The sequence below is a fragment of the Myodes glareolus genome, chromosome X (assembly GCF_982192425.1).
Source record: "Myodes glareolus chromosome X, mMyoGla1.1, whole genome shotgun sequence".
Taxonomy (NCBI): Eukaryota; Metazoa; Chordata; class Mammalia; order Rodentia; family Cricetidae; genus Myodes; species Myodes glareolus.
Window position 1 is genome coordinate 131,286,505 of NC_142053.1, and position 22,264 is coordinate 131,308,768.

Here is a 22,264-nt window from a genome sequence, read left to right on the forward strand (position 1 = left end):
CTTGAACTCACAGAGATCTGCCTGCCTCTGCCTCCTGAGTGCTGGGATTAAAGGCTTGTGTACCACCACCACCCAGCTACATATAGGTTTTTAAAAAGCTACTTCTAGGTACTATAATATGACTATTACTGTCAGGTTTAGTCTGTCATAGAAAGAAACTCATTTGTTTTGAAATAGGCTGTGTCTTACAGACACTCATAACCACTTAGGTTCCCAAGATGCAGTGACCGCTGCTGTGAAATAGTGCCCAGTGCTCAGACAAAAATGAAAAAAAAATGTCTTCAGACATCTACATCACCCTCTCCAAGGCTCAGAAAACATCACAGGAGAGGGTGTAAACAACGTAAAAGTCAGAGAAGGGAACTGATCAGTGTGCATCTCTTTTTACCACATTGAAACACACCTTCTTGGAGGGAGGAAAGCAGCTCTTATGACTCAGGATGCTAACAAAATTTAGAAGCCTCAGGAAATTCCATGAAAGTTCCAGGATTTATAAGGACACCCACCCCACCACCAAGATTGAAAACCCTGGACACAATTTCTGAGGATACTCTCCAACTGACCAAAACATCTGCAAATTGTTCAGGGTGCTCCAGGAACACAGTGCCCATTAGTCACGATCCGTGCTGTGGTAAGCTTCCTGGTGACACAACCCCCACTAAGCAGCCATCTACGCACGTGCACGCAACCTCTCATCTATGCTCCTAAATGCAACCCCAATAAACTCATTGGTTCACTGAACTAGACTTTGGTGAGATCATTTCCCTGATCTGTCATGGGTGCCCTCTCTGCACTGAATAGACATTTGCTTGATTTTTTTCAGGGAAAAAAATCACGCAATAAGAAAAAAGTGAAGACACAGCTGCAGTATGCAACTTTACTATCTAGGGAAGCATCTCAAATGATATTGAGTTAAGCACATTCACACTCAATTGGTGAAATGAGGGACACATGGAGAAAGGACAAATTAATATAAAGTATGATTTGAACACAAAAGAGAACCCTTTGGTGGGTGCTAATATTTTTCAACTGGTTTAAACAGGAGGTATCTTAATGGATAATGGTTAATTCTCTAAAACATGCTGTAGCCAGCAATGAAACCCTGGCCAGAATGGAGAACAGTAAGTGGTGCTTAAGTGTTTTTCATGGTTTGAAGATATAAATGTGAATATCAAAGCTTCATGGACCTCTTAGAGCAAGTAGAATCCTAAGAATAAAGGCTATCATTTTATACTGCCACTGTTCTCTATAGAAACAGTGATGTCATGAAATTGAAGTTCTAGTACCAGCTGGCAAGTAAGGCTTTCGGGGAGTACGGAGGGTTGAGGACAGACAGACCATCTTGAGGCAGACTGGAAGAGTCATCGCAGCATCCTAATACTCCAGAAAAGAACCACCCAACGGTCTCAAAGGTAGAAGCTTCCTTTTGGCTAGAATAGGAGGTGTCTTGTTAGTATCTAAAACAGCCTTGAGTTTTTACTCTTCATTTTATTTGGGATAACTAAGAATGCCTTTGGTCAAAATTTCTCTCTTTCAACACAAATCTAAAGATCTCTTGCTACACAAATCTGGTGCTGTAGTGAGAAATTCAAAGAGAGGTAAACTGAACAGGGAAAACTTTTGTTTACAAAGCCTGGGAGCAGTTCTGTATGTGTAAATTACAACCCACCACCACACTGACAGTGAATGTGATTGGATTATTCTCAAAGTCTAGTAGGGAAAGGAATGGGATGCTTGATACTGAGAGGTTGTGAACTGTGTTAAATGTTATGAAACACATGTGCCCAACAAGACATAGTGAAAATGTGGCCTACAGCAGGCAGCTTAGCATACTTTGGATACGAAATGGTTACTGAGCTTTCTGGGTGTGTCATGCCTTTGCTCAGGTTGCTACAGCACTGGGTATTGTGACCCAACAAAGCCCCTCAGCACACCCCAGAGCCAGAGCCAGCCAGAGCCATCAGTCTGGTCCAACAGCTGACCGGGGTGGCAGGCCGCTGCAAGTGCCTAAGAACTTGGCACTGCCCACTTCCATCTAAAGGGGCACATCTCCCTTCTGGGTGGCACACATTCAGCCAAAGGTCCAAAAGAACTCCATCATCAAGGTAATGAGTTTATACCTTCTATCCTTTACAAATTTTGTAAGATCCAGATCTCACAAGTGATCTCTTAGTCTCTGGCTTTTTTGAAGCTAGTACTTGTTCACTAGCTCTTCAATGAAGCTAGTACTTGTTCACTAGCTCTTCAAAAAAGAAACCCTCTCATCTGAGGGTACAGGAAGCCCTTTTCTGCGAGCTTTTCAAAGTTTTGTAGAGTTTCTTAACTGGAAACATCCCCAAATCTCTAGGGAAACAATCCAAGTATTGGATAAGAAGATTGTCACTAGATAACTTTTACCAAAAAAAGAGGTCAAGGGACACAGGAAGAAAGAGGGAGGAAGGAAAGATGGAGAAAGAAGAGGAGGAGGAAAGAGGAGAGGAAAAGAGTGAGGGAGGGAGAAAGAAGAGGGAGGAAAGGAAGGGAGATGGAAGAGGGAGAGCTGTAAATGGGGGAGAAGGAAGGAGGGAGGCAAGAGGGCAGAAAAGAGAGAAGGGGAAAGAGGTCTGAGAGAAGAAGGAAAATAGAGGAGGGAAGGGGAGGGAGAGAGTTAGAGGAAGTAGGTTAGATGGAGAAAGGAGTGGAAAGGCACAGACGATGGGAAAGGGAGGGAAGAGAGATAAAGAGAGGGAACGGGTGGAAGGGTAGAGAGGGAGGTTGAAGAGAGGGGGAAACACGGAGGATAGAGAGTAAAGGAAGGGAGGTGGGAGGGGAAGAGGATGGGGAAAGAGGGGTAAAGGGGGAGGGAGGAGAGGGAGAAGGGATGAAGCGGAGGAGAGGGAGGAAGGACAGAGAATAAAGGGAGGGAGGGGAGGAGGAAGGGAAAGATAGAGAGGAGAGAGGAGGGATGAAGAGAGGGAGGAGGGAGAACAAAGAGGGAAGAGGGAGAGGAGGAGGGATGGGAGGGAGGAGGGCTGAAGAGAGGGGGGAGGATGGAGAATAAAGGGAGGGAGGAGGGAGTGGAGGAGGGAGAAGATAGCAAGGAGGGAGGAGGGCTGAAGAGAGGGAGGGAGGATGGAGAATAAAGGGAGGGAGGAGGGGGTGGTGGAGGGAGTGGAGGAGGGAGTGGAGGAGGGAGTGGAGGGAGGAGGGATGGAGAGGGAGGAGGGATGGAGAGGGAGGAGGGATGGAGAGGGAGGAGGGATGGAGAGGGAGGAGGGATGGAGAGGGAGGAGGGATGGAGAGGGAGGAGGGATGGAGAGGGAGGAGGGATGGAGAGGGAGGTGGAAGAATGAAAGGAAGGAGGAGGGAGGAAGTACAGAGAATGTTCAAAGGAAGAAAAGAGGGAGGGAAGGATGGGAAGAAGGAGGAAGGGAGAGAGATGGAGGGTGAAGGAGGGAAAGAAGGGGAGGGAGAATGGAGAAGAGAGGGGGAGAGGAAAAATAGGGGCAGGAAAGAGGGAGTTGGAGGGAAGAAAAGCAAGAGATGAAGGAGGGAGAGGGAGGAAGTGGAGAGGAGGAGAGAGACTAGGGATAATGAGTGAGTAATGGAAGGGGAGGAGTGAGGATAGGAGGGAGGGAGAGAGAATTTCAAAGGAGGGATAAAGGGGAGGAACAAGGGACAGGGAATGGAGTTAGGATGGAAAGATCAAGTGGTGGAGGGAGGGAGGGAATGAAGGACAAGAGAGGCAGGAGGAGGGAGGGTGGATGGATGAGGAAAGGAGGCAGGAGCGGGGATGGGGGAAGAAAGAAAAGAAGGAGGAGGGATAAGGGGAGGGGAGAAGAGGAGGGAGGCAGGAGCATGAAGGGAGACCAGAGGAAGAAGGGAGGAGGAAGGGAGAGGAGAGTCAAGAGGAGGGAAAGAAAGAGGAGACAGGGAAAGAACAGAATATGAGACTAGTTTGAAGAGCTAGAGGGAAGAGGGAAGATCTAATAATCTAGTAAAACTGAAGGAGAAGAAAATAAATTTTTATATGTGTAAAAATGAATTCCACAGTCCTCTAATACCCAGGAGAAGAAATTTGTCTCACTAAATTCTGGACAAAATACAATTCAAGTCCCAGACACCAAAACTCTCATTCAATTGGGTAGACATAGATTACAAAATATAACCCCTAGCCTCTAAACTTAAATTTGCTTACTCATGCACCACTTTTCCTGCTGGAGTCTTATGTCAACGTGATATTAGCATGGATCAAGATATTTAGTACGGTAAGTCTAAATGAAAGTAGACCACATATTTTGACAAAAGTTACTGATCCTGTGCCTTAAAAATTTCAGCACCGTTCCCCACTTTCACATCCTTTCTTCTCTGTGATTCTTAGCTCAAATCTCTATGAAGTAGATGGGATCGTTCCCCCACCCCCAGGAGTTTTGTTTAAATTGACTTTATTTTATAAACCACATATAAGAATTTCACATTTCTTTTGCTTCTTCCTGAAGATGTCTGACGATATTGACTGGTTACACAGCCGCAGGGGCGTGTGCAAGGTAGATCTTTACAGCCCAAAAGGACAACAAGATCAGGACCGAAAAGTGGTAAGATACAAACTGACTACAAGGAGTATATGGGTTTATACTGGAGCCCAAGATAAACTCATGGAAGCTGATATGTGGCTTCTCTAAGCATCTGAGCACAGTAAGGGCTTGCAGGGTTCAGAACAAGTTTACATCACACAGGGGTGAATCAGAGGAGGGGCAGAGTGGGGAGTGATGTAAGTCAACTGGAGACAGGAGGGAGGAGTGGGAAGGGAGGGGGGCCTGAGAGGGGAGGAGCCTACAAGGGAGGAGCCTTAGGGGAGGGGCCTAATAGGGAGGGGCCTGTGGGGAGGAACCTAAGAGGAGGGAGGGGCCTAAAAGGGAGGAGCCCAAGATGGACAGGGTCCTAAAGGGTGGAGTCTAAGTGGGAGGAGCCTACATGGGAGGGGTCTAAAGGGTGGAACCTAAGTGGGAAGGGCCTGAGAGGAGGGAGGGACCTAAGAGGAGGAGTCCAAAGGGGACAGGGCCAAAGGGGCGGGCCTAAGTGGGAGGGTTCTAAAGGGTGGAACCTAAGTGGGAGGGGCCTGAGAGGAGGGAGGGGCCTAAGAGAGAAGTGTCCAAAGGGGAGGGGCCTAAGGGGAGGAGCCTACGTGGGAGGGGTCTAAAGGCTGGAACCTAGGTGGGAGGGGCCTGAGAGGAGGGAGGGGCCTAAGAGGGAGGCGTCCAAAGGGGCGGGGCCTAAGGGGAGGAGCCTACATGGGAGGGGTCTAAAGGCTGGAACTAAGTGGGAGGGGCCTGAGAGGAGGGAGGGGCCTAAGAGGGGGAGTCCAAAGGGGGCAGGGCCAAAGGGGCGGGCCTAAGTGGGAGGGTTCTAAAGGGTGGAACCTAAGTGGGAGGGGCCTGAGAGGAGGGAGGGGCCTAAAAGGGAGGAGCCCAAGAGGGACAGGGTCCTAAAGGGTGGAGTCTAAGTGGGAGGGGCCTAAGAGGAGGGAGGGGCCTGAGAGGAGGGAGGGGGCCTAAGAGGGAGAAGCCCAAGAGGAGAGGGAGGCAAAGGGGCAGAGCCTAAGTGGGAGGGCCTAAGAGGGGAGGGGCTTAAGAGGGAGGAGCCCAAGAGGGAGGAGCCCAAGAGGGGAAAGACCAAAGGGGTGGAACCTAAGTGGAGGAGCTGAAGAGGGAGGAGTCCAAAGGGGAGGAGCCAAAGTGGGAGGGGCATAAGAGGGAGGAGCCCAAGGGGGGAGGGGCCTAGGGGGTAGGGCCTGGGTGGGAGGGGTCTAAGAGGGAGGAGCCCAAGAGGGGAGGGGCCTAGGGGGTAGGGCCTGGGTGGGAGGGGCACAAGAGTGGGAGGGGCCTGAGATGAGGGAGGGACCTAAGAGTAGTGAGGGGGCCTATTGAGAAGGAGCCCAAGAGGGGAGGGGCCAAAGGGGCAGAATCTAAATACCGAGACCTAAGAGGAGAGAGGGGTCTGAGAGGAGTGAGAGGCCTGAGAGAGGGAGACCAAGGGGAGGGGGACCTAAGGGGTGAGCCTAAGTGGGAGGAGTCTAAGAGGAGGGAGGGGCCTAAAAGGGAAGAGCCCAAAAGGAGAGGGGGGCCTAATGGGTGGAGCCTAAGTGGGAGGGGCCCAGGAGGGAGGGGGGCCTAAGAGGGAGGAGCCCAAGAGGGGAGAAGCCAAAGGGACAGAGCCTAAGTGGGAACATCTAAGAGGAGTGAGGGACCTGAGAGAGGGAGACCAAGGGGAGAGGAGGCCTAAGGGGCAGAGCCTAAGAGGGAGGTGCCTAAGAGGAGAGGAGGCCTTAAAGGAAGGAGCCCCAAAGGGGAGGAGCCAAAGAAGGGAAGCCTAAGTGGGAGGAGCCAAAAGTGGGAGGGGCCTAAGAAGAGGAACCCAAGAGGAGAGGGGGATCAAGGAGTGGAACCTAAGTGGGAGAGGCCTGAGAGGAGGGAGGGGCCTGAGAGGGAGAGTCCAAAGGGGGAGGGGCCAAAGGGGCAGAGCCTAAGTGGGAGGGGCCTAAAATGGAGGAGCCCAAGAGGAAAGGGGGTCCAAGGGGTGGAGCCTAAGTGGGAGGGTCTTAAAGGGTGAAACCTAAGTGGGAGGGGCCTGAGAGGAGGGAGGGGCCTAAGAGGGAGACATCCAAAGGGGAGGGCCTAAAGGAAGGAGCCTACGTGGGAGGGGTCTAAAGGCTGGAACCTAAGTGGGAGGGGCCTGAGAGGGAGGCATCCAAAGGGGAGAGGCCTAAGGGGGCAGAGCCTAAGTGGGAGGGGCCTTAAGGTTTGAACCTAAGAGGGATGGGTCTGAGAGGAGGGAGGGGTCGAAGAGGGAGGCTCCAAAGGGGGAGGCATCCAAAGGGGCAAGGTCTAAGGGGCAGAAGCCTAAGTGGGAGGGGCCTGAGAGAACGGAGGCAGCCTAAGAAGGAAGGGTCCAAGAGAGGCGCCTAAGGGGCAGATCCTACATGAGAGAGACCTGAGAGGAGAGAGGGGCCCTAAGAGGGGCAGTCCAAAGGGGGCAGGGCCAAAGGGTTGGGCCTAAGTGGGAGGGTTCTAAGGGTGGAACCTAAGTGGGAGGAGAGGAGAGACGGGACTAAGAGGGAGGCATCCAAAGGGGAGGGGCCTAAGGGGAGGAGCCTATGTGGGAGAGGTCTAAAGGCTGGAACCTAGGTGGGAGGGGCCTGAAAGGAGGGAGGGGCCTAAGAGGGAGACATCCAAGGGGAGGGGTCAAAGGTGCAGAACCTAAGTGGGAGGGTTCTAAAGAGTGGAACCTAAGTGAAAGGGCCTGAGAGGAGGGAGGGGCCTAAGAGGGAGGTGTCCAAAGGAGAGGGCCCTAAGGGGCAGAGCCTATGTGGGAGGGGTCTAAAGGCTGGAACCTAAGTGGGAGGGGCCTGAGAGGAGGGGGGGCCTAAGAGATGGAGTACAAAGGGGGCAGGCCCAAAGGGGTGGGCCTAAATGGGAGGGTTCTAAAGGGTGGAACCTATGTGGGAGGGGCCTGAGAGGAGGGAGGGGCCTAAGAGAGAAGTGTCCAAAGGGGAGGGGCCTAAGGGGAGGAGCCTACGTGGGAGGGGTCTAAAGGCAGGAACCTAGGTGGGAGGGGCCTGAGAGGAGGGAGGGGCCTAAGAGGGAGGCGTCCAAAGGGGCGGGGCCTAAGGGGAGGAGCCTACATGGGAGGGGTCTAAAGGCTGGAACCAAGTGGGAGGGGCCTGAGAGGAGGGAGGGGCCTAAGAGGGGGAGTCCCAAAGGGGGCAGGGCCAAAGGGGCGGGCCTAAGTGGGAGGGTTCTAAAGGGTGGAACCTAAGTGGGAGGGGCCTGAGAGGAGGGAGGGGCCTAAGAGGCAGGCGTCCAAAGGGGCGGGGCCTAAGGGGAGGAGCCTATGTGGGAGGGGTCTAAAGGCTGGAACCTAGGTGGGAGGGGCCTGAGAGGAGGGAGGGGCCTAAGAGGGAGGCGTCCAAAGGGGCAGGGCCTAAGGGGAGGAGCCTACATGGGAGGGGTCTAAAGGCTGGAACCAAGTGGGAGGGGCCTGAGAGGAGGGAGGGGCCTAAGAGGGGGAGCCCAAAGGGGGCAGGGCCAAAGGGGCGGGCCTAAGTGGGAGGGTTCTAAAGGGTGGAACCTAAGTGGGAGGGGCCTGAGAGGAAGGATGGGCCTAAGAGAGAGGCATCCAAAGGGGAGGGGCCTAAGGGGAGGAGCCTACGTGGGAGGGGCCTGAGAGAAGGGAGGCAGCCTAAAAAGGAAGGGTCCAAGAGAGGCACCTAAGGGGCAGATCCTACATGAGAGAGACCTGAGAGGAGAGAGGGACCTAAGAGGGAGGAGTCCAAGAGGGGAGGGACCAAGAGGCAGAGCCTAAGTGTGGGGACCTCAGTGGAGGGCGGGGCTTGAGACGAGGGAGGGGCCTATGAGGGAGAAGTTCAAAAGGGGAGAGGCCCAAGAGGGGGAAGTCCAGAAGAGGAGGAGTCTAAGGGACGGAGCCTAAGTGGGAGGGGCCTCAGATGGAGGAGCCCAAGAGGAGAGGGGTCCAAGGAAGGGTCCAAGAGAGGCGTCTAAGGGGCAGAGCCTAAGTGTGGGGACCTCAGAGGAGGGCAGGGCCTGAGAGGAGGGAGGGACCTAAGAGGAAGGAGTCCAAAAGGTGAGGGGCCTATGGGGCAGAGCCTAAGTGGGTGGAGCCTAGGTGGAGGGAGGGGCCTGTGAGGAGGGGGCCCTAATGGAAGGAGCCAAAGGGGAGGAGCCTAGAGGGGACGGATATAAGGGAAGGAGTCTAAGAGGGGAGGGGCCTTAGAAAGGGAGGAGGCCTAATAGGGAGGAGCCCAAGAGGGGAGAGCCTCAGAGGGGAAGGGCCTAAGGGGAAGAGCCTGAGAGTGGATGAAGAGAGGGAGGGGCCTAAAATGGAGGCACCCATAGGGAGGGGCCTAAGAGGGGAGAAGTATGGAGGAAGGGATGACCTATGAGGGAAGGGGTCTAGTAGGAGGAGGGAGGTGCCTAAGAGGGAAGAGCCCAAGAGGTGGAACCTCAGATTGGAGGGGCCCAAGGGGAGGAGCCTAATAGGGAGGGACTGAAGAGAGGGAGGGATCTAAAATGGAGGCACCCAAGGGGAGGGGCCTGGGCGGGAAGGGGCCTAAGAGGAGAGTGGAGCCTAAGAGGAGAGAAGCCTAAGAGAAAAGAGGGGCCTAAGAGGAGGGGAGGAGTGGTGGTTGCCTAGTAACCAGCTTCTATTACCTAATACTTTTTCTTATTTTACCTAAAACTACTTAAGCCATAATATTTAGCTATCAGTGCACTGGGTCCAATCAGGAGGGCAAATTACTTCAACTATTTCGTACTGTTTCCCGTATTTTAAACTATTTGAATAGTATTTTATGGTTTATCTTGGTCAAGTACCATCCTTTTTATTTGTTTCTTGATGTGTAACTTTGTAGTATTACAAATGATTCATCTTTAAGCATGATTATCACACTAAGCAATTATTTGTAACACCACAAGCTGCACATGCTACTACACTGTAGCTATTAAACACAGAAATGCTTATCCACACACTACTAAAACATTTGCTGTCATTGACAGTAAAATAGCACATCTTGAGAAAGACTGATGTAATAGAAAATGACCTAAATTTGAAGTTAGGAGAATTCAAATTTTGGTACAAAATCGGCCTTTTCACTTGTGCCAGTTGGGCCATGCCATCTCAGGTTTTCTCAACCAATATTCATGGATATTTTCTTTTGGACCACTCTTAAAATGTACATATACTATCAGTTAATTTTCACAAGAATTTCATGAGGTAAGTGCTAGTATCATCTCCAAAACAGAAATTGTGACCCTTCTTCTAGAACTTGTCTAAATTTGCCCTCCTAATGTTGTGCAGATATGCTTTGTGGATGTGTCCACCCTGAACGTTGAAGATAAAGATTCCAAGGTGGGTATTTCCCGTTCAAAGTCGAAGAGGGTGAAAACTGAGTGAGAAGGCTTTTCTGTGAAGTATGATGAAGGGGAAAGGAGAGGCAGAGAAGAAAGGTGGAAGCGATTCAGGGGGAAGTGATTCAGGGGGAAGGGATTCAGGGGAAGGGATTCAGAGGGAAGGGATTCGGGGGAAGCAATTCAGGGGGAAGCAATTCAGGGGGAAGCAATTCAGGTGGAAGGTCCAGGGTATCTGCTTCTGAATTTATTGTCACTCTTGATAATGAATTTCATTTTAGAAGTCACTTACAGCAGTGGTTGGGCTAAATAAAAGCATGGGCACACATAATCTGTTCAAAAGGTTATGGGTAAGTAGCAGATGGCTCTTGAGACTGATAGTCTTGAGTGTCATCAGAGGACAAATCATTTTGGGAACATAACCTTGTCTAATTCTTCAAAATTTGTAGCATTGAAACCCTGCCTCTTCTGGAGAAACAAACAGATGATGAGAGACATGACCTTCATGTTATGAACTTGTAGCCTAAGGGGTGGAGCAGCTTGGAGAAATCTCAAAAATCAAATTTTTAGTAAAAATCTCACCTTTTAATTCCAGGGTGCTGCTGGTTCCAGGTCTGAAGGCGAATTAGATCTGGAGAATCTGGAAGAAAAAGAGATTATTGTGATCAAGGACACCGAAAAGCAAGACCAGTCTAAGGTGACTTAGCCTCTAAGGTTCTATCACTCCTAATTTCTAGCGCTCAATACTAAGTCTGAAGACTCTGGGTCACAGATGGTAAGGAATGGTTGTCCAATAGGTCCACCACCCTGGAACACATGACATTCTAGAAAACACAGGACTAAGGTCAGGGCCATGGTAAGTTCCACATGCAGGTATTTTTAACAGCTGTTCATTAATCACAAAGGTTCAGAATACCCCCTTTAACTTGAAGGTATCTACTCCAAGAATAACCTTGCTCTCCTTGTTCTAAGAAAGATGTACACATAGTCTCAACCTTGCTGACTTGTACTATGCTCATATGTCTCATATTGCCCACCATTCAGCAAGGATTAAATATAAGAAACAGAGAAAACACACAACCAAGAATTCGAGTACCTAGGAGTTAACATACACAGCTGCTGAAAAGGTTCAAATTAGAAGCGATGAGACTTGAAGACTATGTTCACACCCCAAATTAATTTGTTTTTGTGTATTTCGAATTACATGTCAGGCTCGTGGTTCTGAGAGGGTACCGAAACACATTCCTACAAGCCTGGGTGACCGGTAATGGAAAGAATATTTGACTTTAATTTGAGGAAGTCAAAGGTTTTCTGTTTCCTGTCTCTAGATTCATATGTCATGTGCTAAACATCATTTATGATTTCAGACAAATTTGAAATGAGGCCAGGGGCCCTGAAAGAAGTAAAAAAGTTTACAGAACACTCTTCAAAGTTCTGGGAGTTATTCAGGGGTGGCCAATTCCATCATATACTCTTTAAAAGGCACAATTTGGGGATGGTGAGATGCCTCAGAGGTGAAGAACGCTGACAGCTCTTCTAGAGAACCCAGATTTGGTTCCCAGCACCCATGTGGTGCTGCAGCTTCAGTTTCAGGGCATCTGACACACTTGCCTGGCCTCCACAGGCACTACATATGTAAGTGGTACAGATTTACATGCAGACAAAATACACATACACATGAAATAAAACAAAAAATAATTTAAAAAGAAAAAATAATGGTGCAACTTATACCTAGGGTTTCTTTTTAAAAGAGCAGCCCAGGCTTCCTGCACACAATACAGGTCACCTTGATCGTAACTTAAACCTATTTTCGAAAAATATGGCCTTATGACCAATTTCCATGGATTCAGTAAAATGAGAGGAGGCAAAACAAAGGCAAAGAACAAAGTATTTCTTAATTAATAAATTAAGGTTGTACATATACATTTATATAAACATAAACAATCACAAATTATATATTTAATAGTATAAACATATATAACATCAAAGCATTCATATCTATCGAGTTAATGTATTTAAATTAATTTATACAAGCAGACACACACATAGCTACAAGTCACATAAACACATACATGCATTGATAAATATACTGACTGACCTTTACATAGACTTAACATATACAAAGACATGTGGTCAGATGTACTGATGTATCCACATGTGGGAAGCATAAACACCCACATTTACATTAATGCACACAATGGATAAGCACATCTCAACACTTATAAACCTTGATCAGAACACAGTAGCCCTAACAAATTTAGATATTGACATATACATTTATAAATGCATATAGAAAGACCTATGTGCATACACAATCATGACTGACATGCATACAGACATACATACATAAAGTAACATTCATTAACACACTTGTTTGATACATTGACACAATTGCAATTATATACCTATTTATGTTATTCACAATACATTCAAACATCTTATAAATGTAGAATAAACTAATAATTGTAGAATAAAATAATAATCAATGTAATGACATGGAGTTGTTATTTTAAACAATAAAATTGTTATTACTTAAAACACGAATTTACGATTAAACAATTAATAGTAGTGGGTATATTATTAAAATTGACAGGAACATCTTAACATATTCAGACATACTGATATACACAAGTGTATTTTTCCATTCCCTAGTATGTACAAAATGCATGCTTGTGTTGGCTTACACAGTAGACATGCATAATACATACATATGCACATGAAACTGGCAAACACATTGGCAACACTTGCAAATAATTAAGTCTGCAAGCATATATACCAACTCTGAGCCTCTGTTGCTATGTGATTGAATGTTCATTAATGGATATTAGATGCTAATAAAGTAAGTCAAATCTCTAATCTATTACTTAGAAGCTATCTCTTCTAATAAGAAAATAAAAAGGCAGAAGTAGCCTACCCAAACTCTTCAAACACTTATGGAAAGATGTTCTTCTTTTTCTAGACGGAGGGATCTGTGTGTCTTTTCAAACAAGCTCCCTCCGATCCCATAAGTGTCCTCAATTGGCTCCTCAATGATCTCCAGAAGTATGCCTTGGGTTTCCAACATGCATTAAGCCCCTCAGCCTCTAGCTGTAAACATAAAGTAGGAGACCTAGAGGGCGAATATCAAAAAATACCCTCTGAGAACTGCTACAGTGTGTATGCTGATCAACTAAGCATGGATTTTTTGAACCAAGGATCTCAAAACCTACGCCTAGAAATGGCGGCATCCAAAAACACCAACAATAACCAAAGTCCCTCAAATCCTGCAGCCAAATCTCCTAGCAATCAGAGGTCAGTTGTCACCCCAGATGGAGAATGCTCTATGGACGATCTTTCCTTCTATGTCAACCGATTGTCTTCTCTGGTGATTCAAATGGCCCGAAAGGAAATCAAGGACAAATTGGAAGGTGGAAGCAAGTGCCTCCATCATTCAATTTATGCACCTGCAGGAGAAAAGGGGAAAACCAGCCCCCGAAGTGCTGTTAGCAAGATTGCTTCTGAGATGGCCCATGAAGCTGTAGAGCTGACCTCAGCAGAAATGCGCGGCACTGGCGAGGAATGCAAGGATGGCCGGAAAACCTTTCTGTATAGTGAATTGTCGAACAAGAACAAGTGTGGAGAGAAGCAGATGTGCCCAAAAGATAGCAAAGAATTTGCAGATTCCATCAGCAAGGGGCTCATGGTTTATGCAAATCAGGTGGCATCTGACATGATGGTCTCCGTTATGAAAACTTTGAAAGTGCACAGCTGCGGGAAGCCGATTCCAGCTTGTGTGGTCCTGAAGAGGGTTCTCTTAAAGCACACCAAGGAAATTGTGTCTGATCTGATTGACTCATGCATGAAGAACTTGCATAACATCACAGGAGTCCTGATGACAGACTCAGACTTTGTTTCTGCTGTCAAAAGGAACCTTTTCAATCATGGGAAACAAAATGCAGCAGACATCATGGAAGCCATGCTAAAGCGTCTGGTCAGCGCTCTTCTTGGTGAGAAGAAGGAGACTAAATCTCAGAGTCTGGCATATGCAACCCTGAAAGCTGGAACTCATGATCCGAAATGCAAGAATCAGAGCCTTGAATTCTCAGCTATGAAAGCGGAGATGAAAGGAAAGGAAAAATGCAAAGGGAAAACAGATCCATGCAAGTCACTGACAAGCGCTGAGAAGGTCAGCGAACATATCCTCAAAGAGAGCCTCAATATGTGGAACCAGAAGCAAGGCAACCAAGGCAGGGTGGCTAACAAAGTGTGTGCCAATAAAGATGAGAAGAGAGAAAAGATCAGTCCTTCCACAGACTCACTGGCCAAAGATCTGATTGTCTCTGCCCTTATGCTGATTCAATACCATCTGACCCAACAAGCAAAGGGCAAAGATACCTGTGAGGAAGACTGCCCTGGCTCCTCCATGGGATATATGTCCCAACAAAGTACACAGTATGAGAAGTGTGGAAGTGGCCAGAGCGCTAAATCACTCTCAATGAAGCATTTTGAAAGCCGTGGAGCTGCTGGACCATCCGTATGTGGGAAGGAAAGTCAACTGGATTCGCAGAAGCTGGATATGTCAAACATGGTTCTGTCACTGATTCAGAAACTTCTCAGCGAGAGCCCTTTCAACTGTGACGAGCTACCTGAAGGTGAGAATAAGCGTTGCTCTGAGCCCAGATCAAGCAAAGCAGCTCCCGTGGCCAAGAGACCTGAAGAACCATGCCCAGACAATTCAGAAATGGACTTCATCAGTGGGATGAAGCAAATGAACCGCCAGTTTATAGACCAACTGGTAGAATCCGTGATGAAACTGTGCCTGATCATGGCAAAGTACAGCAACAATGGAGCAGCCCTGGCTGAGCTGGAAGAACAAGCAGCCCTGGCGGCTAGCAACTCCAGATGTGGCCGTGAAGTCGCCATGTCCCAGTACCAAGATGCTCCTGGCCCTGAAGTTATCGTCAACAATCAATGCTCCACAAGTAACTTGCAGAAGCAGCTGCAGGCTGTCCTGCAGTGGATTGCAGCCTCCCAGTTTAATGTGCCCATGCTCTACTTCATGGGGGACGATGATGGACAACTAGAGAAGGTAAGCAATGCATCAAGGCCCAACAAATTAAAGGTAGAATGGGTGGATGTGAGCAGGATAGCATTAATACATAACCACATTCTCTATCACACACACACAGACACACACACACAGAGACACTTGCAGTTCCCACATTAGATAAATTGCAGCGAAATCACATAGTTAAATCATTTTCAGTATAGGAGCTGAAACAAAAACATGAAATTCTCCTTGCACCCATGGCATAGTTTGTTTTAAAGGGATGGAGAGCAGTGGCAACCCCAGACTTAGACCTAGAAATCTGTACAGACTAACTTGAGGGTCTGTGACCTGGTGAGAAGTACTCAGTAAAAACAGCACATTTTCAGAAGGCTTAAGGAAAAGGAATAGGCATGTTAGCAGCCTCCAGTCCTGACTTTAAGCCAATAGACAGGCACATGGAGATGGCAGCTCACTTTGCCTAGCAGCTCCTCTCTCTGAAAAGGATCAGATTACTCAAGCTAACACTGCTTTCTCCACAGCTCCCTGAAGTTTCAGCCAAGGCAGCAGAGAAAGGGTACAGTGTTGGAGACCTTCTTCAGGAGGTCATGAAGTTTGCCAAGGAACGACAACTGGATGAAGCCGTGGGCAACATGGCCAGGAAGCAACTGCTGGACTGGCTTCTCGCTAACCTGTAAGCTGAGAACTCCTTCAACTCCCCTCCGTCGTCCTCTCCCCGGCAGCAATTCCACCCCAGCTGGAGCCACCCTCACCATCAGGCTGATGACTGTACAACTGTGATCACTTTTACCAATACATCTGAGCAGTTGCACTGTGAAAATACAGGGTGCCCTCCCTGGGCAACATGAATAAAAAAAATCAAAAAGGCCATTTTTTTGATCTGATCTATTGGAGGGAAGGGAGGGAAAATGGATTCCTTTCCCGTGGCTGGTGAGAGTGTTGGATTTGGGTCCAGATACCAGTCTGGCCTATTTTCTGAGCACCCAAGACACAAAGTCCCTATGTGGTCTGTTTTACCAAAACCTCCATTTACAGTCTATTGAGAATTCTATCATCTATGACCTTGTTTCTGTTAGAATAGCAAGCTCAGCTAGATATTGCCCTTTCTAATCCCGGGTATACGCCTTTCTTAGACTTTGGTAAGAGTGTAAAGACACACTTGTTTAAAATAAATGCACTTGTTTGTCATAGCCTGGGAACAACCTAAATGCCCTTCGACCGAAGAATGGATAAGGAAAATATTATATTTACACAGTGGAGTACTACACAGAAAAAAATAACAGTATCTTGAATTTTGCAGGCAAATGGATGGACCTAGAAAACATCATTTTGAGTGAGGTAACCCAGACACAGAGACAGTTATCACATGTACTCACTCATAAGTGGTTTTTACACATAAGGCAAAGAAAACCAGCTCACAAATCATAATCCCAGAGAACTTAGACAACAATGAAGACACTAAGAGAGACTTACATAGATCTAATCTACATGGAAAGTAGAAAAAGACAAGATCTCCTGAGTAAATTTGGAGCATGGGGACCTTGGAAGAGGGTTGAACGGGAGGGGAGAGGAAGGGAAGGGAGCAGAAAAAAATGTAGGGCTCAATAAAAATCAATAAAAAATAAATAAACACACACACGCACACGGGTACATGGGTACACACACAGACATAGAGACATACATGACACCCACAAAGACACAGACACATACATAGGCACACACAGAGACACATGCAGACATGCACAAACGCACACATGTCACACACACGCACACGGGTACATGGGTACACACACAGACATAGAGACATACATGACACCCACAAAGACACAGACACATACATAGGCACACACAGAGACACATGCAGACATGCACAAATGCACACATGAGTTCCCTACACATGGCTAAATGCTGAGATCTGATTCTCTGCCCTTTCAGTTGATCAAACTTCCTCATCGTTCACTAATCTGAAAGGAAAATATTCCAAGAATATGAAGTTAAAAGATGGGAAATTGCCCTTCTACCACACTATTATCGTGTTTTAACGTCTCCATAGGGCCCAGGCACTAAGGTCCTACAAATTCTACACTTCCCGGGAATCAATCAGACTGGAATTGATTGCAGGTCAAAGCAAGGCAGTAGTCTCAACTCTGTGGCCTCCGCCAATTCGATTACTATACACTCAGGGCATGCTCTGTCCCTCTGGAGGTGCTGGGTGTGGCATAGGATGTGGTCTTGGAGCCTTTGTCTGTAAAATGTAGGCGCAAACCATAAGCACACTCTGGGGGCTAATCTGGAGGAACGGGTGTGACAATGTGTTGCACCTGGTAGATTTTGTTATAAATTTGTAAAAGCGTGAAGAAATCCACAGTTCCCAAAGCCTGCCCTAAGAAAATTCGGGGTGTTTTCTTAGTTTCAGAACTGAACACAAGAACCATCAGCATAGGAATCAGGTAAGAAGCAGGTAAGGGGCAAGGGACAGGGGCCAAGACTGCCTTCCCTCCACACTACCTGGGGCCAGCCAGAAGGAAAGACAGGCAGACTCCTTCAATCAGCTCCTTTCTAAGGTCCAGACCTGTCAGGATGAAACTGAATGAACATTTCCCAGGCTTACCCAGCCCTGTGTAAAGCTCTGTAGTTGAGTCAGCACAGATCACTTTTTGCCCTTGAAGAAAATCCTTGATAAACAACTCCTGAGACCAAGGCTGCATTTATAATGACTCAGGCCTTTGCAAGCACAGCTGGGTCCCAAGATAGCTTGCTTTCCTGATTAACTTGGCTCTTACCTTGCTCCTGATTTGTATTATAAGGCAGCCTTGGGGATTTCTTGAAATGTGGAAACGGAGCAAAGGAAGTTACATAGTCTGTTAAATGAGGAGGGTCGGGCAAGATGCTCTCTAAGTCTTCTCTCCAGACTTTCTCCAGGAACTGTATGTGGTTAATAGGTAAATTTGGGGTGAGGAAATTTGATCTCTTCCAGACCCAACTGACAGATCCCAGCAGAGAAAGGAATGCTTTGGGCTACAAGAGCCCTGACAGCAGTCTGGAGGATCTCAATAGTCCTCAGGGCTTATTCCTGGAGAGTGAGGCCCTGACCTTTGACCACCTCTGTAAATGAGAAGTGGTCCTAAGCTTCCCAATAGCAACGTGGCCACGCTCCATAGCAGCAACTGGAAAGGCTCAAGGCTTATGCTGAGCTGAGGTGAGCGGGTAAAGGAAGCAAGGCAGGGAAACAGGATCCTCTCTTGGCAGGAAGTACAATCTTCTTGACGGCCCCTAACAGTTTCAGCCTCTCTAAAATAAGACTTCCATTTCAAAAGGAAGTCATGAGTGAAACTTCTCTAGGAGGTTATGACAGGACCATAGTTTGCACGGTGCTGAGGCAAAAGAGGTAGGTGCTTGTCTGTGTCAAAAACTGAGCTAGCAAGACTGAGAAGCCATTGACAATGGCACCAGGTCTTGTTTCGTCTGCATGTCCTGGCTGTTTGGGATCCTAGTCTGTTTGGATGCTCACCTTCCTAGGCCTGGAGGGAGGGTGAAGGAACTTGAACTTCCCACAGGGCAGAAAACCCTGACTGCTCTTTGGACTGGAGAGGGAGGAGGAGAGGGAGGGTGGGGGAGAGAGAGTGGGGGGAATGGTAGGGTATGGGGAGGAGGGGAGGAAGTGGAAATTTTTATAAACAAACAAATAAAAAAATAATAAAATAAAAAAAACTGAACTAGCAAGATACATTCCATACACGAACGCAACATATCTTGGTCATATCCACCCCCAGCCCTCCATCCACCCCCAGGCACTCCCTGCAACACATCTCCTTCCCAACTTCATAGCCATTTTTTCATAACCCACCGAGTCCAGTTCATACTGCTCACATGTAGATGTGGGGTCATCCACCAGGGGCATAAGCAACCACACAATGATCATCTCCCCGAAGAAAAAGTGACGCTCTCTTCCTCAGCAGCTACCAACTGCCAATAGTTCCTCAGAAGTAGGGCATGCAGGTCGTACATAGGTAACCTCAGCTCCTCTGAACTCATGTGTGCAACAGTCATGTTATACCTGCAGTGTCCCTCAGCACCTCTCCCCATCCTCCAGCTCTTCCATTCTTCTACCTCCCCTTCCGTTCCTTCTCCCATGCTATTCCCTCTGTGTTGTCTTTGGTGGGAGGGTTGGAACAGCTATTCCACTTCTGAGCACTCGGAGTTGCTTATTCTCAGTACTTCAGTGGTTAGGAGTCTCTATTAACCACTACCCACGGCAATAAGTTTCTATGACCAAGGCTGATAGTAGCACAAATCTACTATATCTATAGCAGATATAAACATAAATATTCAAAAAGCAGTATAACAGCATGAGCATTTAGAAAAACAATACAAATACATTCTTTTCTAGCATCTATGTCTTCCTTATTCACCATTTCTGAGTATGTTTACAGAAGCAGACCTTAAATCTAACCAAGATAGTGGTTAATATTCCCAATAAACATTCTTGCTACTATTGTACCAGTGGACATATCTTGCTTTGCAGGTCAGTACTGTAGTATGCAAAATCCATCACTGGGTAAGACCATTGATGTCTTTCTACCCCAGCAGCCCTGCATAGCAATGTCCAGCACCAAGAAAGCTAAGCAGCAAGGAGAGAGCGTACTGATCACTTCAAGGTAGTTATCTCCAGTTGCAGGACAAAGAGAAATAAAATTTAATGGCATTTTAAAATAATGCCAAAACCCACACAGTGAACAAGAAGCTACAACGTTGTAATACAAAAGAGCAGCCACACCATAACAGTGAGGAAACACTGGTAAAAATTCATTTGTGAGAATAATGCATTACAGGAGTTGACCAAGACAATATATTAGAAACTGAGTTGCCATAAAAGCCTGTATCAGCACACACACACATACACACACACACACACACACACACACACAAGACAATAAAGCACCTGCCTAAAGAACTTAGGAAGGAAACAAAATCCACATTAGACAAGTTTAATAAGAGGAAATAAAATTTGAAACAAGGCAGAAAACTTGTGAAACTTAAAAAAAGAAAAAGAAAGTGAAACTTATTTCACTTAAACCTTAAAAAGCAAGGGGTGGTGGGTGAGGCAGCACTTTTTTTTCTGGCTTGATAGGCAGACATCTTCCCCAACAAAAGCTCTTAGATAATTTCTTGCTAAAAACAGAAATCTGGGCCAGTGAGATGGCTCAGCAGGTGAGGTTGTTTATTACCAGTCCCCAGAACTCACATGGTAGAAAGGGAGAATTGACCCCTATAAATTGTCCACACACAGCACGCATAACACACACACACACACACACACACACACACACATGCTAAAAAGAAATCCATTGTTGTTGTTACAATTCTCCCTTAACGTAGTTATAGTAATGCCAGAAGAAAAAAAAAATGAGAGGGAAAAAAAGTTCAGTTAAACCGCCATTATTGCAAATGACATTTTGGTATATCCATGAAAGCAAAACCCCAAAGAGGTTTGCAAATGGACATGAGAGAAGACATTGGCAACCTGCAAGAGTTGACCACCAACTAAACATAGCAGCTCTGCTGCAGTATGCTGAGGTGTCAGAGCACCAAATAAATCTAAAATAATCTAGTCACCCAGCTAGAGAAAAAAAAATCAAAGGCCTTTTCAATAGTTAAAATAGACTCTTGGTTTTTAGAGGTGTTCCAGGCATCGGTGCTTTACTGCATTTTTATGGATGAGGAATCATAGGTGTGGATTCAATCGTCTTTCTCAAGGTCTGCCAGTAAGTGCGAGTGAGATGAGAAATACACATTTCCCTCAGGTCAAATTCTATGTTCTTAAAATACACTGACTTCCTATTAGTCTCTGCTTATTAAAGAACAAAAACCTGTAGATCAGTGATTCTGTACCTAATGCTGGGACCCTTAAATACAGTGTTGTGGTGACCTCCAAATATAAAATTATTTCTGCTGCTACTTCATAACTGTAGTTTTGCTACTGATATGAATCAGAATGCACATATTTTTGGAGATAGAGGTTGGCCAAGGGGTTCGAGACCCCTGAGTCGAGACCCACTGTTATAAAACATGCACAGGAAAAAATCAAAACTAAAGTAAGAACGAATGAGTAAAAATAAACCATGCTCCTGAGTTGGTCAAGAAACACACTTTAACACAACAGTTATCAACAGTTATCCTAGGGATTGTCAATTTGACACACGCTTCTAACTTAACACAGACTTTATATAATGCTAACTTAATGCTCTCTAATTCAAATTTCTAGACTTTATGTGATTCCAATTTCAATTTATAGGATAATCTTATATATCCCAAGGTATTTATTAATAGTAACTCCATGCTGGGGAAGCTCTTTAGTCCCTTGCTTGTTGAAACAGGGTCTTTAGGTAGCCAACGCAGGTCTTGAAATCGCCACCCTCCTGGTTTCAGACTCTGGCTGATAGGATTATAGGTTATGTGCCACTACACCAGGCTTCAGGGAAGATAAGGTGCTATCACATATATCTCCTGTATGTCCTTCTGGCCTAAACACCACACCCATAATCTAAGTATGAAATATCATCAGACAGACACAAATTGAGTCATATTCTGTACCAGAAGTGACTTCAAAAGGCACAAGGCAATATTGTAGGGTGATAGAAATATCCTAGTTACTTTTATAGGGTAAATGCCCAATAGAGGTGTAGATAGATAATAGATAGTAGATTTATAGATGATAGATAGATAATAGATAGATAGATATAAATAGATAGATAGACAGACAGACAGATAGATGGTAGATAGATGGTGGATAGATAGATAAATGGTAGATAGATAGTAGATAGATAGATAGATAAATAGTAGATAGGTAGTAGATAGATGGTAGATATGTAGATAAATAAAAGATAGATAGATAGATGATGGATAGATAGATGATAGATAGCTAGATAATAGATAGATAAATAGATGATAGATAGATAGATAGATAGATAGATAGATAGATAGATAGATAGATAGATAGATAGATAGATGATGGATAAATAGATGATAGATAGCTAGATAATAGATAGATAAATAGATGATAGATAGATAGATAGATAGATAGATAGATAGATAGATAGATAGATAGATAGATTAAATGATAGAATTTTAGTCTAACATCTCTAAAAGGTTGATTTAAAGTGTGTTAGGAGCTAGGAGCTTAGCTCAGTGGCTTAGGATGCACAATGTTTAGGTTCAATCCCAGCACATATACAAACATATTTAAACTTAATAAACACTTATGGGGAAAACAATTGCCTTCCTTGTTCCCAGTCCTTTTTGTTCAGCTGAAAGG

The 22,264-nt window shown here is 46.2% G+C and overlaps 1 protein-coding gene across 2 annotated transcripts; it reads left to right on the plus strand.

Annotated features, from left to right (window-relative positions):
* The first annotated feature begins 1,285 nt into the window (after positions 1–1,285).
* Akap4 (A-kinase anchoring protein 4) lies at positions 1,286–15,817 on the plus strand. Of its 2 annotated transcripts, none has more exons than XM_087902841.1 (6): positions 1,286–1,412; positions 4,479–4,574; positions 9,853–9,903; positions 10,498–10,599; positions 12,862–14,970; positions 15,471–15,817. In XM_087902841.1, exons 2-6 carry the CDS (start codon positions 4,479–4,481, stop codon positions 15,624–15,626), a joined length of 2,514 nt encoding a protein of 837 aa, XP_087758967.1. In that variant the 5' UTR covers positions 1,286–1,412; the 3' UTR covers positions 15,627–15,817. The 2 variants fall into 2 exon arrangements, with proteins under 2 accessions (XP_087758967.1, XP_087758966.1); XM_087902840.1 differs by lacking the exon at positions 1,286–1,412 and adding an exon at positions 1,940–2,105.
* Positions 15,818–22,264: the final 6,447 nt, after the last annotated feature.